At 39.4% G+C, this 18,926-nt stretch overlaps 1 protein-coding gene across 1 annotated transcript in view; it reads left to right on the plus strand.

The window, feature by feature from the left end:
• BMP2K (BMP2 inducible kinase) overlaps positions 1-13,903 on the plus strand; it is a 254,314-nt gene extending 240,411 nt beyond the window's left edge. The window contains exon 16 of the mRNA XM_040324981.1: positions 11,605-13,903. Coding sequence (XP_040180915.1) covers positions 11,605-12,989 — 1,385 coding nt within the window. The 3' untranslated portion in view covers positions 12,990-13,903. The remainder of the gene's footprint in view (positions 1-11,604) is intronic.
• The last annotated feature ends 5,023 nt before the right edge of the window (positions 13,904-18,926 follow it).

The raw sequence follows: 18,926 nt of genomic DNA on the forward strand, positions 1-18,926 counted from the left end.
GGTAATGACATGGAAGCAGTCTTAAGTGAAAAGACCATCTCTGGGCCCATGGTAAACACAGACCTGGATTTAAACCCGGAACCCACAATAAAAGACGTATTTAAAGCCGTGAATGATTGTAAGGCATTAATGAGCAATTTTGATAACCAATTAAAGAGTTTGAAAGACGAACTTGTACTCATACATCAGGACATGGGTGCCACCCTGGAAAGGGTGGTGACCCTGGAGGAACGAACAAGTGCCCTTGAAGACATGGTATACCCGTTGGAAAACGGAATGAGAGAGTTGCAGGAAAAAGTCTATTTCCAGTCATCCAAAATAGATGAAATGGAGAATAGGCTCAGGAGGAGCAATATTCGGGCAATCGGCCTTCCAGAACGGTGTGAAGGTGAAGATACTATAAAGTTTATGGAGAAGTGGTTGAAGGAGATATTCGATAGTACTGCTTTCTCACCTTTTTTCTCCATTGAGAGAGCACATAGAGTTCCCTCAAGACCTCCACAAGCAGGTGGAAGGCCTAGACCGATAATTTTTAAACTCTTCAATTTTGTAGATAAAGTTACGTTGCTCCAGAAAGCGAGGGAAAAGGGGGACATTAGTTACAATGGCTCGAGAGTGTCATTCTATCCAGACTTTTCCCCTGAGCTCCAAAAACGCAGATTTGAATATATGCCCATTAAACGAATCCTGCAACAATACAAAGTGGGATATGCCTTACTATACCCGGCTCGGCTACGGATAACAGCATTAGGTAGAACTATGTTTTTTAATACACCGGACGAAGCAAAGAAATGGCTGGAGGAGTTCCGAAAAGATCTATAAGAACCACTTGAACTATAACCAGGACAGTCAATCTCTCCTTTTTTCCATTTTTTATTTTTTTTGATTGCCTGCATGAGATTTTATTTAGATTTGGCATAAATAGGACACAAGTATGAGAAGGGGGGGGGGGGGTTGTGTGTTTTCATTTATGTATTTATTTTTTCTCCTTTTTTCCCTCTTCCCCCCCCTTTCAGAGGGGGGATAGGGAATTCGGGCTATGCCCTATAAGTGCACGGCCATAGTAACAAATTAACTAGAAACTAATAACTGAACACTTGGACACAATGGTATATTTAATATAATTAATATATTTTGCACTAGGCTGGTGGTCTTGGCGGCCTGCCCCTTTTTTTTCTTTCTCCCTTTTCCCCCTCCCCCTCTTTTGAGGGGTGTTTGGGAACTGGGGCTATGCCCTATAACAGCACGGCCTTAGTAAACACATTAATAGTAATTAATTAATAAAACACTTAGGCACAATGGTATATGTCAATACACTTTGCACTAGGTTGGCTGATGGATCCAATGGTCCATTAAAATCCTTTTTTTTTTTTTTGGGGGGGGTCTGTATTGTTGGAATTTTTTTATAGGCGTATTTGCACTGAACACCCTACCAATTGGTAACTGCTAAACGGTTTTATGTCACATATGAAGTTCGGGGCAATTCTTTATGTCTTGAACCACTTTAAATTTTTACACTTGATAGAAATAGATATAGGATGGCAATTTTGGTTTAGGGGCTATTTCTATATGATTGGGTTTGTATAGATACCATGGTAAAAGGGGGACATTGACTTTGGTAGGGGGTAGGGAGGGGAGACCCTGGGTCAAGATTAAGGGACAAGGAGGTGGGGATAAGACAGTGGTGCAGAGAGTGGGTATGAGTGGTAAGGTCACAGGAGAGGCCCCCAAGGGGAGCCCCAATGGGCAGGGGGGTAAGGGGGGAGGGAGGGTGGGAGGGTCTTGTGTGGAGGGAGGAGGGGGAGAGGGAGGGGGAGGGCCAATTTTGGGTGGGATGTACCTCAGGTAGCTTCACAGAGTCGAACAGGGATAGGAGGGAGAGAAGTTGTTGCTCGCAAGGGCTGCTAAGGGGGGAGAGCGATGTTCAATATGTTAATTTTTATGTTCTTTTTGGGTCTCGTACTTTTTTTCTTTTTCTCTTCTCACTGAACTCTAAATATGGCTTGGAGTATTAGGTCATGGAATATAAGAGGGATGGGTGACTCAACAAAAAAAGCACTGGTTCTGGCTTCAATGGAGGGGAGGGGACCAGGTATACTCTGTTTGCAAGAGACTCATCTGACGAAAGATACCATGACCCAAGTGGGAATACGGAAGTTTCAATATAGGTATCATGCGGTACACTCCTCATATTCACGGGGAGTTAGTATACTAGTAACTAAGGGGTTGCTATTCTCTTGCAAACAGAGTTGGACAGATGAACAGGGACGATATATTTTCTTGGACTGCACAATAGATAATGAACCCTACATATTAGCTAATATATATGTCCCCCCCCTTTTAACTTTTCAGTTCTACAGAAATTAGTTGAGTTTATGATGGACAAGGCCGGATTGTCCCCCTGATAGCAGTGGGAGACTACAATGAAGCCCCTGACAACATGCATGATAGATTCCCCCCGAGGTTGGACTCGAGAGAACGAGGCAGTCGCCTAGTCCAGTTTATGGAGGAGGCAGGGTTAAAGGATATCTGGCGGGTCCAACATCCAACGACTAATCAGTACTCGTGTTTTTCCAGCTCCTATAATACACTATCTAGGATTGACCTAGCCCTGGGTAACCCATTTTCAATAAATAAGGTAAAGGAAATAGAATATGGCCCAAGAGGAGTCTCAGACCATGCACCACTAGATATAATAATTAGAAAAAGGGAGAGACCAACCCCGAAGGAGTGGAAAATCAGTCCTTATTGGCTTGAACTGATTGGGAAATCACAAGAGCTGGCGGATATTCTGAGGGAATACACCCAGATTAATGCTGGAACAGCAGGAGCTGATATGGTCTGGGATTCCCTGAAGGCATATCTAAGGGGCTTGCTAATACAAAAAGTTGCAAGGTTACAGCGGGAATCTAGGCAATGGGAAGAGGAGGCGAGAAATGCCGTGATGTTAGCCGAGCAACGGTATATATTGGAGCCCTCCCCAAGTAGACAAGGGGAATGGCTTGAAAAACAACAGGTCTATAAAATGGCAATTAGGAGGAAGACCGCGAACCGCCAAATATTTCAAAAACAACTCCAATTCGGTGAAAGGGAAAGGGCGGGGCGGGCGTTGTCACTCCTGATACAGACCAACTCCCCATCTTCCAGTATCGAGGCCATTAGAAACCCGGTAGGCGACATTGTAACGGAGAGCAGGGAGATAAGAAATATCTTCCATGAATTCTATAAAACCCTATATAAATCAAGGGGTGACAATGATAATATGGAGGTTTTCTTTCAGGGATTGGCTTTCCCAACCCTGCTAGACAACGAGAAAAAAAAACTAGAATCCCCACTCACGTTGGAAGAACTTCAATGTGCTGTGGCAGAGATGGCCAATCACAAGTCACCTGGTCCTGATGGGCTCCCAACAGAATTATTTAAACAATACGGCGAGATATTATTGCCCGAGCTTCTGAATACATTGAACCAGGCTTTCACTAAAGGAAATCTTCCTCCCTTGATGACAGAGGCAACAATCATTATAATTCCTAAAGAGGGAAAAGATCAACTGGACCCAGCATCATACCGCCCAATTTCCCTACTTTGTACGGACGTAAAAATCCTTGCAAAGGTACTTGCAACAAGGCTAAAGGGATGCATTGAGCGTCTTATACATTCGGACCAATCGGGATTTATCCCTAATAGGTCAACAAGCCTTAATATAAGGAGGGTTTTTTTAAACATTCAGATCCCTACTGACAATGAGTCACCTCGGGCATTATTGGCACTAGATGCTGCCAAAGCATTTGATAGCTTGGAGTGGATATACCTATGGCGAACACTAGAGGGCTTCGGATTTGGCCCATCCTTTATTAGGTGGGTCAAGCTCCTGTATAATAAACCTTGCGCAAAAGTCAGGATTAATGGAGTAACGTCAGACTTGTTTGAACTAGAGAGAGGTACGAGACAGGGATGCCCCCTGTCCCCTCTCTTGTTTGCGTTAGCTATGGAGCCCTTAGCTATAAAAACTAGAGGGAAGAAAGATATTATGGGATTTAAAAGAGGCCTAGATGAGGACAGAATATCGTTGTTCGCGGATGATATTCTTTTCTTTATTGGAGACGTCAATAACTCATTGACCCCGGTTGTGCAGATGATGGAAGAGCTTGGTGGGTTCTCTGGGTTAAACATCAATTGGGACAAGTCGGCGTTGTTATTAATGGATACAGAACGATATAGTGTGACTGCCGACATGCCTCAGTTGAAAACCCTGACGACTTTTAAGTATTTGGGGATCTGGATCACACGAGATGTCAGTGAATACACTGGAACAAACCTGGCCCCTCTACTATCTAAGCTCAGGCAGGAGATCTATTTTCTTGCATCCCAACTACAGCATATTGCAGGCTGTGAGAGCTTGGACCATCGAGAAGACCGCTTTAAAATACTGCTGATAGGGTCCCCACATAGAAGGTTAATAGAAGTTCTGGAGGCAAATTCATTTGCATACAAATGTCCGACCATCGAGTTACTAAATAAGGTGTGGAGGACAACAAAGACGCTGCTGGGATACAGTGGTATATCCGAATTCGCTCCACTTTGGTATAACAAAAACTTACCAGAAGTTGAGGGGGTAGAGAGATGCGGAATTTGGGAAAGACAGGGAATCGCACGATTGCTCCATTTGTACAAAGGGGATACAATGAAGACGTTCTCAGAGCTAAGAATAGAATTTAACATCCCAAACAAAACTTTCTTTAAATACCTCCAGATTAGACATGCTATTCAGACCCAGTTCAAGACCCTCCCATCAATTAGGGCTAAGACTCCTGTCATTAATAAAATAGCCCAAAAAGTCTCAACAAAAGGGTTCATATCTGAACTATATAACAAACTGGGCGACAGGATTATAAACCAAAAGGGTAATATAAGGAGTAAAGAAAGTTGGGAACGGGACTTGGGTCCAATATCCCAAGAGAGATGGGACAGGATCTTGGCCAGAGCGATACTAGTGTCTATTGCCCCCGCACAGAGACTGTCTCACCTCTTTTTGCTGCATAGAGTATATTACACCCCAAAAAAAATGCACCAATTTGGCTGGAAACTGGATGACCAATGCCCTAGATGTACTGCTACTGGTGACCTCGTCCATATTTTTTGGAGATGTCCTAAACTGTTTAGATATTGGACTGAGGTCATTAATAAGCTTAATAATGTTTTTGGGACCTCATTGGTGCCAGAGGCTAGAACCTGTCTCTTGGGAGACATGGAAGACGATAGTCTTCCCCAGGGGACAACGGAGGGGGTATTGAGAGGCTTATTTCAGGCACGTAAATTAATTGCCCAGTGGTGGCAGGTGTATGACCCTCCATGTGCTAGGCACTGGTCTGAAACAATAAATAGGCTAATAGAGAGTGAGAGAGTGATATATGTTAAGCAAGGAAACCACAAAAAATTAGAGAAAGTGTGGGGACCTTGGTTGAGATATATGGGCCTCCCAAGGCAGAGGTAAAATGTCTATGGGTAATAGAAATCTCCCTCCAGCCAATAAGGCCGGGAAACCTGAAAATAGCCAAAAATAACGGCAAGTCATATCTGAGTTGAATTTCGCGCCCTTCTTCTTTGAGTCTTCTTTTTCTTTTTTTTTTCCTTTCTTCTCTTTCTCCTACCTGATTCCTTTGGTTTGAAAGACACGGGGGTGACCTGGGGGGGGGGGGGTGTGGTGGGAATGTTATTATATATATAGGCAGCAGGATAAAACCACTCTGAATGTAGGTATTATGCAAAAGTTATAATACTCTTGTTTGTAATATATCACATTTTGTAAAGAAAGAAAGAAATATAAAATAAAAAAAATATTAAAGAAAAAAAAAAAGGACTAAGACTGGGATGCCATTAACGTTCATGTGTGTGTGAAGGTGCCTGGAAACAAAACTGAGGGGTCTCTAGATAGATGTAATGTAATTTACATGGAGTGTAGTACCATCTTGTGAACAGTATAAGTGATGTTTCCCTATTATTTAAGAATTATGAAAATTTCCTGAGATTACCACACAGTGTCCCACTCCTGATCTAAAAATTGTTCCCCAATCTCCTCCTCCCAACGGGGCGTAATAGGGAGTTTGACAACAGTTTTGGTGCGTGAGGGGAAATTATATAGAATAGAAATCGGTCCCTTCCCTCTAGGATTCTTGTAACATATATTTTGTATTGGCCCACTTACATTTAATAGAGTCTTTTTTTTTTACCGTATATAGGTTTTTCTGTACAGTGTAGCATTGCAGGTCTTATCCACAATGCAAATAAATCATTTATGTACAGTATATTGATATTTTTTTTTTCTTGGGCCGAGTTCTCATTTATCACGTGACAAGCCACATCATTATATGAAATGTTACTTTGGCAAACCAATTTATTTTACAGTCCCCCATTTAAGAAATTCACAATGTAATGCTTAAAACCTTTCTGAGCAGCTGCCCTAACGAGCTGATGTATTTTATGGCTGACCTACATCAAAAGATTTATGTTACAAAATATAAACCTCACAGACATTTTTTAATTTCCAGTTTTGTGCGTCTTGAAAACAGCAACATCAGAGCTGCAAATCTCCAGCAATGTTGAGCAGATGCTTCTCTGCCAGTCCTCAAAGAAATTGTGTAGATTTAGGTGAAATGTCTCAGTAATCCTTGGGCCTGACATGTGGCCAATTGCTGTGAAATGATGCTATCAGTATGTTACCAATTGAGAGAAAACCTAAAGCTTGTTGCTCCCACCCCCAGATGACGATGCAGCAGAAGGCATGTAATTACTAGTTGCACGGCCTTAATCAGGATTAATCGGATGTTGGAAAAAAGAACATCAGAACATAACATTTCCTTGAAGATTGGGATGATCTTGTATGATTAAAGATGTTCCCCTGGCTGGTGCTGGAGGGATGAGCAATTGTCCTTGAAAGGCTACAGACACGATTATAAGTGGAGAAATTTAAGCCTTGCATTGGCAGCAGATGTTGATGCCTGAATTGTTTTCACTTATATTTTTTTATCACATTTTAAACTGCAGACTTCGAGAAAGAAAAGCCAGGACGACCAAGTCCAAATAAGGCAATCTGCAATTTTACGAACTGTAATAAAGGATATTTCTAGATAAAGGATCAATCGTGAAATTGGAAAAAGCATCTAGTTGACATAGAAAGAGACTTGATTCTGCACACTTGTTTATATATTTTTTTTTTCTTGCCGTGGTCTGCCGTCATCAAATTGTAATGGTCCAAAGATCTAGTGCAGGGGGGGCTGAGCTCTGCACCCTGCCATTTTGGAAATGTCCCCTAAAATAGAATCAGCCATGAAATAATTTAGGGGTAGTATGGCTGACATGGCATCTGTGCATTATATTTAAATTAATGTCGATCAATAATTAAAGCTGAAATCCAAGCAAAGCAAATATTGGGGTTGATATACCAAAGGCAAATAGACTGTGCAGTTTCTACAGAGCAGAGTAAATGAGGTAAAGCTTCACTTTGCAAAGAATATCCAATCAAGTGCAAGGAAAAAACTTTTTTTTTGCTTGCACATGATTGGATGATGGAAGTCAGCAGAACTTCTGCTCATTTACAAAGCTCTGGAGCAACTGCACTTGAACAGTGCAACATGCACAGTCTATTTTCCTTTAGTAAATCAACCCCTCTGTCAAAACGCAAAAGGCATCTGTATTTCTACTTGGTTATCTAACATGAAACACCCTCTGCACTTCAACACTGTACAGGTTATACCTGTAATAAAGACAAGTGACTGCTGCTTGCTCTCCTTGTGCAAGGTGATAGTTCTTGTATTCACCCTCTGTAGTTTTCTATAGGCAACCTCTAGTGAAGAGATTGGCTAGGTCCTAGCCACAGCGGTGTTCAGCACAGTGATTATGCGGCCACTACATTTACAAGGCATGTGGGTTAGCAGAGACAATTGTTAGACAGAAAGTGGATCTAAATCCTTTTGTGGCTATTAAAGCATATATTTAAGAAAACGTTTATCGGTATGTGCTGGGTTTAGCCCGGGGACTGAAACCAATTGTGCTTTTAAATATTAAGGCGTACCTATGGAAGTCTAAAGTAAGCAAGCGCCTTATTTCTGCAAATCATGTATTACACTTCCTCCTTTTCTTTCTTCCAAACCTGTGTTTATTCCTCTCAATGACATCTACACTAGGTACAATACTGCAGGACCACATCATTTGGAAATATACTATAATATCTTCCTTATTTGTGCACATCTTGATAGAGCACACAAACTTTGGAAAACCACAGGAAAAAAAAAAAGATATCTGGTCTGTTTTCCCATACAGTCTACTGTCTGCCCTAAACCTTTAAACCTACCATATATCCCCCTCCTTAACAACATGTGGTACTCTCTTCTAAGATCCTTCACAATATCTGCGTACATAGGCCCCTGACACCACTTATGGGGGAACCCAGATTTCCCCCCGGCATTGATAATACTATTTTTACGGGATTTCCAGAGCCCTTCATTTGTATGTCCTGCGTTAGAAGTAGGTAAACTAAAACCTGGACATTGGGTATGTTGCTTCAAACTTTGTGATCTTTTTTCTCTTAGGACTTTTGATTTTTTGAGACACTTTGTCAACAATCAGATTACCTGACCCATGTAATCTTGTTACTTTACGATTTACTACTTGTGACATTTTTTCCTATAAAGAAGTAAAAAATCTGCGCAACCCACAAAAATATACAAAAGTATCTAAAAAAGAAAAAAATTAGAAATAAACAAAATCTTAATCAAAACCATCTATATAAACAGTCCAAAGAGTGTGATAATGGTGTTGTGTGCCTGGAATCAATTGAAAGTCCACAAGGCAAAGTCACAATCTTGATTTTGGCAACAGTGATGTATCGTCTTTCTTTAATATGGAAATATATGAACATCCATGCAATGTAGATAATAAAGTATAAAGCGAGCAGATTAGCCCCTTACCAGAAGGAAGATCATATAGGCATATCACAAGGGAGCTGTAGTTCCTGCAGGTGGATCGGGTCTGGCGTCCTGTGCTTTCCAGGTGCAGCAGCGCTTTTAATCCACTCCTGTGTTGTAGGATAATCAGCATACACAGCTTCTCCTCCGAGTGTTTTAACAAGTAGAGATAAAAGAAAAAAGGAGGACTTCATGGTGTAGTACTTTTAAGTAACACCTCTTTAATGAATTAAGTTTCTTGATAAAACATCACAGTTTTGACAACAATGAGATGAAAAATGTATGTAGAAACAAAAAAAGCAAAATAAGGGATATCAAAATCCTTCCAGCCTCGGTAGCAACCGACAGGCTAGAAAATGGCAACGTCTTAGTAAGAAAAGCTCTGCCCGACGTGGCGTTTCACCAAAAACAGGCTTCAACTGGGAAAAGAGACAGTCTTGAGAACATCACCTGCCACTTGATTTTATGAGAGACACCGGAAACACAGAACGTTTTAATCCGTGTCCCCGCGTCATTGAAAGGACTACAAAATAAATACATAGAATAACAGTTTACAAACTGAAAAAACGTTTTGTCATCTACCGTGTTATACTTAAAAGCATAAGTACTTCTGTTTAACACCCACACGCTGCCCTCATACAAAAACCAGCAATTGCAGCGCGAACATGCAAACATTCTCTTTTCCCAGTTGAAGCCTGTTTTTGGTGAAACGCCGCGTCGGGCAGAGCTTTTCTTACTAAGACGTTGCCATTTTCTAGCCTGTCGGTTGCTACCGAGGCTGGAAGGATTTTGATATCCCTTATTTTGCTTTTTTTGTTTCTACATACATTTTTCATCTCATTGTTGTCAAAACTGATGTTTTATCAAGAAACTTCTTTCATTAAAGAGGTGTTACTTAAAAGTACTACACCATGAAGTCCTCCTTTTTTTCTTTTATCTCTACTTGTTAAAACACTCGGAGGAGAAGCTGTGTATGCTGATTATCCTACAACACAGGAGTGGATTGAAAGCGCTGCTGCACCTGGAAAGCACAGGACGCCAGACCCGATCCACCTGCAGGAACTACAGCTTCCTTGTGATATGCCTATATGATCTTCCTTCTGGTAAGGGGCTAATCTGCTCGCTTTATACTTTATTATCTACATTGCATGGATGTTCATATATTTCCATATTGAAGAAAGACGATACATCACTGTTGCCAAAATCAAGATTGTGACTTTGCCTTGTGGACTTTCAATTGATTCCAGGCACACAACACCATTATCACACTCTTTGGACTGTTTATATAGATAGTTTTGATTAAGATTTGTTTATTTCTCATTTTTTTTCTTTTTTAGATACTTTTGTATATTTTTGTGGGTTGCGCAGATTTTTCACTTTTTTATATTATTTGTCTGCTGAATATTTCAGCATTTTTTTAAATTGCAGCACCGTATTAAAATATTTTCTATCACAAATTTAGTTCTCTCACCCCTTTTTTGTTTTTACACATTGCCTTACCAATCTGGATCATTGAGTTGTCTTCTGGGTTTACCCTCCATCATCACACTCACTGACAGGTTATCACCTATATAATTTTTTATATACAAATAATTCTAAGGAGAAGCGCAAGTTCACCTTGCCTTACATACTGACATTTTTTCCTGAAAGGCCTAACCTATATTACAAAATGGGAACAAGATCTCCATTGTACTCTATCCCAGTATGGGGGCCTCAAAATTGTATCTATCCTACCAGGATTTATTCCTCGTATCAAGAAGGATCTCCACTTTTTATTATCATCCTATCATACCACATCATTGGAAATATTCAATAAGCCTATTATTTTCTGAATGAACTAGGGCAGGGGGAGGCAACCTGTGGAACTACATTTCCCATGAGGCATTGCCAGGCTTGCAATTACAATTACTCTCAGAGGCATGACACTTCTAATTCTGCAACAGCTGGAGGGCCCCAAGTTGCCTACCCCTGAACTAGAGGAAGGTGACTGCTCAATTGCATAATAAAAACAAAACTCACTTTGAAATCTGGAGCCCCTGGCTTCTGTATATGAACTCTATGGACTAGCTTTAAATCCAAATCTATACCCTAGACCTGATAGTTAAAAATGACAACACCACGTATCCTGCTTGACATCGCTCAGTCACATGCCCAAACTGCTACACAATCCTCCCTTGTTCTCTCAACTCCCCACATGCTGTTCCCTTTTCTTCTCCTCAATTTGTAGCCTCTTTTCTTTCTTCTTCTCGATTTCATATTCATATATGTGGCCTCTGCTATGCTATCATATATTGTTATATGGATATCTACAGTTTTGAATATTCTCATAAGGACAATAGGCCAGACTTTTTTTTTTTTTGTATATTTTTTTCCTTTTTTGACACATGTTGATCCAGTTGTAGGATGCATTGTCTTAATTATGTAACTAAAGTTGTGATTATGTAATTTGCCTGGATATTATTCTTTGACATTTTGTTTTCCAATGAAAATAAAACTATACATAAAGATAGGGGTTTTAAAATCGACATGCCCTCTCCGCATCCATGTCCATCAAGAGAAAAAAATGGTATAGTAGATACTGCTAAAATGTTTGCATTTTTGTGCAGATTAAAACTTGACTTTATCTTTTTTTTTTTTTTAGATTCCTTTGGGAAAATATCTGAAAAAGTAGCTGATCGTGTTGTTGAAGTCTCAAACAAAGATGTACAACTGAATGAGTCTTTAAAAGAGCAGAAGCAGTGGAAGAGTGTAGAAGAGTCCACCTCTCAAAAGACTGCAAAAGAGGGAGCAGACTCTGAGAGTGATTTTGAATCAGATCCCCCTTCCCCCAAAAGCAGTGAAGAAGAGGATCAGGAGGATGATGAAGCATTACAGGCGGATCAAGGAGTCTTTCATGAAGACAATGACACTGAACCAGAAAATATTGGGCAGAGGCCTTTGTTGATGGATTCTGATGAAGAGGAGGAAGAAGAAAAGCACAGTTCAGATTCAGGCTATGACCGTACTAAAGCAAAAACCTCTAGCAGGCAGACAAAAGCTACAGAAAGTCCTCACAAGGAAAATACCACTCAGACACTTAACAACAACAATATGAGAAACCTAGATAAAAATCAATTAGATGCTTTTGGGGCTGTGCCATTTTTTTGCATTAGCACAAAAAATAATGAATCTGATGAGCAACAGCTCAAGAATCCTCCCACTACATTAAGGAATGAAAAAGAACTAGATGACTTTGACGTGTTCTCACAAGCACCATTTAGTAGGAAACAAGATCAGCAGGACAGTCAGATTACATCTCCTGTTTCTTTTGCTAATGTGGACATGTTTGGGTGCTCACCCTTCCAGCCTGTTCCTACGAAAGAAACAGGGTCACCTAACGAGCAGGATCTTTTTGGGTTTATGCCTTTTGATGAAATAGCTGAAAGCCAGACACTACACAAAGTTAAACAGCAACGCAACATGCAAAAGATATCCTCTCGCCAGAGACGTACAAAACAAGAGCCAGCAAACAACAATGGCAAACGTCATCATGGCACTCCTTCAAGCACAAAGAAAACCATTAAGCCCAGTTACCGCACGCCAGAAAAAGTCCGTCGGCACAAAAAAGGAGGGAGACGGGACTCCCAAAGCAGCAATGAGTTTCTCACAATATCTGACTCAAAGGAAAATATTAGCATTTCCCTTACAGATGTGAAGGATCGTAACAACATCTTACAAACGGATGAAACCATGGTGGACCCTTTTGGTGCCAAGCCTTTTCACCCACAAGATTTGAAACAACCACCACATCACGGACTTGCAGATTTCCGTGGAGACCATCACTCTGCAACAGCTGGCAGACCAAGACAGGGCTCACTACATGGAGCATATCTTGGCAGTGATAATGTTAAAATGGATGACTTTGGTGCAGTGCCTTTCACAGAATTAGTGGTACAAAGTGTAACACATCAACAGAGCCAGCAAACACAGGCACAGCCATTAGATTTAGACCCATTTGGTGCAGCTCCTTTTCCTTCGAAACAGTAGATTAGATTTTTTTTATTATATGCATTTTTGATACAGTTAACCTGTCTTAGAAAACAGGAGCATTATCCTAACATTTAGCATATTTTAACACCTAGGCCAGCAAAGCCTTGATTTTTTTTTTTAAATGGTATTTTAAATGCATTATTCAAAATATGATAGCTTTAATATATCTCTCACAAGAGAGCACATTCCTACTTATTAATTGCACTTCTGAAGTAACTTTTTATTAGACGGTCCAATGATCACTTATGTACAGTTGGAATACTGTAAATAGGCACTCAAAATTGCATAAATCAAATGATTTGTGTTTCTTTACATATTATTTCACATAGCATGAAATATTCTATTTTTTACATTGACCTGCATGTCTTTTAATCCAGTCCACTTTCAGCCTCTGTTACACTGGACAAAATTTTTTCTCTCCAATTCTTTTTGTCTTCTTTTACCAAAGCCTTTAGATATATTTTCTGTAAACATTTCATATGATCACTGATCATGTTATCTTATGTATCACAATTGTTTGTTCCTACTGAATTTAATAGGGGGCTATCTGACATCCAGACAGGCAGTAGAAGTGTGTGTAATAAAATAAAAATTTGAGAAAAATTCATGATGCTGGATCTTCAAAAGTAAGAATAACCTTACGCCTTTATCATCTTCCACCCCTAACAAAAATTGTTTTGGGTGATAGACTTCTTTAAAGAGATCTCACAAAGGTTTATATCTTGTTCTTCAACATATTAAAGTATAACTAAAGTAAAGAGGTAGATAAAGTAAAGAGGTATTAGAACAGCTGTCAGGTTTATATCGCAATCTGTTGTACCCATTTAGGAGAATTAACCCCCTCTATTTATCCTTTTTACCATGATCACCAAGAGTGAAAATTTAAAAAAATTCCCAAACAGGAACAGAACAGGAACAGAAGGGACATTTTCTAATAGGGACACTATTCCAGATTCCCTCACTTTGGAGGGATTGCCTCTCAATTCTTCTTTTGTCTGTAGGATAGGAAGTGAAGGGAAATCTCCCCAATGGGACACAGCTGGAAAAAACTGATAGTGGTTATACCCTCCTTTACACTATACAAAATGTCCAATGAAAGGTATACTTTAGTTCGACTTTCAATAATAGTGTTCCAAATTTTTTTTAAATGTTGCCAAATCTGAAGTGTCTTCATCCTTTTTCCCTATGAAAGGAGGAGTTGGTATAGTTTTAAAACTATACCATCATAAGATAATAGACTAATTTCATATAGCCAACACACTGGGGATAAAGGATCCAAAAAGTAAAACCTGAACTTTAGTCTGAAGACTAAAAAGGCAAGTTTATTTTATTTGCTTTGTGATTTGAGTCCAACATGTCATTTTTTTTATAGCAATTAACTTGCAGCCACTGTGAGACATGCAAAGATGAGGGTTTTTTATTCCATATAATGATGTACAGACCAAGATATGGTAAACAGTACTACAAAGCCAATGATCACGGTATGGGAATATAGCAGTTTACATATAATACCCCAAAAATGTGAGATAAAACTTGAGCCAATTGATACGGATGTAGAATTCTGACTAGCAGAATTTCCAAACTCTTGCTTTTGTACAGCTTGTGAGCTCCGTTTCCATTTTGTTTCTAAATGTAAACAATATACTTTCTTGTCTTAAAGACTGTTTCGTTTTAGAAGGCATCATTTTTTATGGCAATATATAGTCTACTTGTTCAAAGGTCCCTGCATCATTTTACTACTGTGACTGCTTGTTCGTTTTATATGGAAAATACATCTCAACTGATTGCTTCATTGGTACCATTATTACCAAGCAAGAGGAACTCACCCACTTGAAGTTACTTTTATATGGGTGGACTTCTATTGACAATGAAAATTGTATGTTGGTTAAAGTAGATGGATAGCAAGAGATGAGCTGTGCCTATTTGCAAAACAAGTGCCATTACCATTAGTAAGTGCTTTCCCAAAAAGAAAGCACAATTTTTGCAATGTGTTATTCATTTTAAGTGTATATAAAGCTGTTGATTATTTGTCTCATCTTAGAACTTACACTAGTGAATTGTTGCTTTGCCTACTTCTCGTGATACTAAATGACATTGTTTGCTCAGCAATCCGTATGGAACTGCAGAGAAAGAACACCCTGTTTAAATGAAAAACCACTAAGAAGTGACATTGTATTGTATGTTTTCTGGTCTGCAAGCTGGAAACCTGAAACATTCATTTACCATGGTTTCCATTTCTAGGCCAAATGAGACGGTTTGCTATTAAAACACACTGAACTAGTATCATGTTGCATACATACTGCTAGCATTTCGGCATTCCATTGGGAAGTGGCCAATTAGAATTTTTTTTATTAAATTGAATTTTTCTGAAAAACAAAGTGTTGGAAGACTGTTGAAAAAACCCTTTTATGTACTATAAAGAATACTGTAAAGTAATATATTTTGCAAAAAAATAAATAAAAATGGGGGGGGGGAGATAGCAATAAGGTGATCACAAGAAAATTCAGGATGTTGTACATTGAAATGTGAGTCTTGTGACAATTTAGAGGTTGCAGCATTTTACTTGGCAGTTAAATAAAATCATAATAAAGGAATGAGACCTTTTTGATATGACTCTGTACCAATTATTATGGTAGATTACATGTGTCATAACATCATCAGTTCTGGCTACTACAACGGGGCTCCAGATAAATGCAATGAGTTTGTACATTTGCTGAGATTTCATCAAGTTCTAATGATGGGGCCTTGTGAATATCTCGAGAATATGATTTCCGGCCTTTAAATTAAAAGGTGGCTATGATTGAAGATTTTCTTAAAAAAACAAAATATAAAAAGTACATATACTAATTGGTTTAATTCATAAATATTTTTATTACACAATATTTGCTCACACAGATTTATAAATACATTGTATTGTATATAAGCTACATTCTATAAAATATGAAATTGATACCCATTTACAACGTTAGAATACAGTGCTTCCTACTTTGGGATTAATAAATTACCAAACAAGAATTAGAATAAGCATTTCCAAACCTTGATAACAAAAACTGTATTGTGCATACATCCAGCTTACATGTAAACAAATGAACACTTAAGTCACATTTCGAATCTGTCTTGAGATGATTGATTGCAGGATTAAAAAAGCCGCAGGGCAGTAATACAAGTTTGAAAGTTAATCCTTCAATAATACCAGAGTATTTTAGTCTGCTGATCTTTTCAGTGAATACAAAAAACGCTCCTTGACATTCCATCCCGTCTTTAAAGCTGATGTCCACGTTTACTTTCACTTTTTGGCTTCATGTACACGGGACGTTTTTACAACCTCTCCTGAACGATTTAAATTGACAGATAATAACCCACATTTAAAATGTCTGTTTTGCCAAGTTTGCGTTTAGTAGCATTTTAAAAAAATATATATTTTTTTTTTAAATAGCGGAAAATGCGGCCAAACATGAGTTACCGCGTTTAGAGGCTTTTGGCGCTTGAAATGCCTCTAAGCTCAGCTTCTGAACCCTTTTTTTGCATTACAAAAAAGCCTCTAAAATTAACTGCCTAGAAACGACTGTAAACGACCCTGTGTAAATGTACTGATAAGATGACAGAGGAGAGTTCAGGAGCAGTTGAAAAAAATGCTCAACTGCTCTTAAAAGTCAGTTTACCAGCAGCAGTGTACACAAGGCCTTAATAGTTTGTTTGGCCCAAGCAAACTATTTTATTCAATATTATGTGTGCCTACTGGGCACACTGTGTAAACTGTATGTAGCCTAGCTACATACAGTACTGTGTGCCAAGTGTCAGACAAAACCATCCTGTCTCGCACCTGGAACAAAATAGCATTGGGATGTATTCTATCAATGAGTACAAAGCTTCCTCTGATTGGTTGAATTGGAGAGGCAGGCTGATGTCACAGTCTCCAACTCAGCCAATCGGAAGAAGCTTTGTATTCATTGATGGAATACAAAGCTGCCTAGGAATAGCTGAGTGCCGCTCAGCCCTATGCTGTTTTTTGTCAGGTGTGAGATAGGAAGGTCTCTTCTCACACCTGGATCACAGTGTTGTATACTAAGCTCAAGCTTGTTTTGAAATCTACCAATACACATGCTAGCCATCATTACTCTTGATGTCTTTCTTGGACCAGTTTTGGTTTAAATGCTTTGTAAATTATTGCAAATCTTTGTGATAATTCTTTTTGTGTTTTTAATTTATTTTAAAAAAGGAACCCACTGTATTGTTGATTCAATAACCCGTGTGGAATTGTATCAATAAAATAACCTTTTTTGTCAACGACTAGTGCCTATAAAGTCCACTTTTGTGTTCCTCCAACATCAATTTTCCTTTATCCCAAAGGTGTTCTATCAGGTTGAGGTCAGGACTCTGTGAAGGCCAGTCAAGTTCCTCCACCCCAAACTTGCTCATCCAATTTTTGTTCAATTTTTGGGGAAGAAAACTGAAAAGCATTCTGTATCTAAACCAATAAAAAAAAATATTTAAATAGTGCATTCTGCATTATTTACCTTACTCCTAAATCTTGAAAGCAAATGCCTCTCTTCCCAAGCTCTCCCACAATGTAATGGATCAAAGTCACAGTTTCTCCTATAAAAGGCCAAGCTTATTTCACACCCATAGGCATTTACCAACTTCTCCTGCCTCTGGAGCCTATAAAAGAGGATCCAGTCACTGGAAGTGTCATCTACACCAATAGGAAATAGTCACATCAAGCAGGCAATGATGTGGACACCTGAAGAAGGATCCCAACTAAACACGAAGATGCGAGCAAGATTAGGCTGGCAGTGTCACATGACTACGACTTCGGATAAGTAAAATGGGCATTTGAATCGTTTTTTTTTTTTATAAGCAGTGGTTAGTTTGAGAGGGGTTAGCTAATGTCCTGGAGTAAGGCCCCATACACACGATAGAATCCATCCGCTGAAAAATCCCAGCGAATGGGTTTCAGCGGATAGATCCTATGGTGTGTACACTCCAGCGGATCTGTTTCCGCGGATATTTATCCCCTGGGATGGATTTCCAGCAGATAAATATTTGATGACATGCTATCAAATCTATCCGCTGAAATCCATCCCAACGGATGGATCCGCTGGTCTGTATAGACTCACCGGATCCATCCGTCCGAAGGGATCCCCCGCATGCGTCGTAATGATTCGATGCATGCGTAGAATTCCTTATATGACAGCGTCGCGCACGTCGCCGCGTCATAATCGCGGCGACGGCGCGACACGTCATCGCCAGAGGATTTCGGCGCGGATTTCAATGCGATGGTGAGTACACTCCATCGCATGGAAATCCGCACAAATCCTCGAGAGGATTTATCTGCGGAAACGGTCCGCTGGACCGTATTCGCGGATAAATCCTCTCGTGTGTATGGGGGCCTTAGGCTTTAAGGCTGCATTCACTCTTTAGCGTTTTGAATCGTGGGCAGATTTGCCACTAATCTGCCTGCAATTTGAAAGCACTGATGTGTGAATGGCAAATTGTGGGACTCTACAACATGCACACTAATTTATAATGTAGTCCAGAAGAAAATAAATTAGGAAGGCTAATTAGACTCTGAGATGACAAAGGAAATGTGCATATGACAGTTCCGAATTTATTCTATTCACCTAGCATAGATATACCATTATATTGGATAAAGCAAAAGGTAGCAAATTAGATCATTTCGTTGTTAAGGCTCCATGTACACTGAAACTCATAAACGGAGGTTTTTGGGAGTTTGGGCGTTTTTTTTTTTTTTTTAACAGCCCATAAACTCCCCGCTATGTTATCCCATGTGTAATTTTTGTACGTTTATCAGGCTGCTGTCTGAAAGCCCTAAAATCGCGTTCAGAAGTAGTTTTTCTAAACCCAAATAAAACGCTCAAAAACAATAAACGCTGATAAACACTCAAAAACGTGGTTCTCCAGCGTCTAACGTTT

Source organism: Rana temporaria, chromosome 1 (assembly GCF_905171775.1).
Source record: "Rana temporaria chromosome 1, aRanTem1.1, whole genome shotgun sequence".
NCBI lineage: Eukaryota > Metazoa > Chordata > Amphibia > Anura > Ranidae > Rana > Rana temporaria.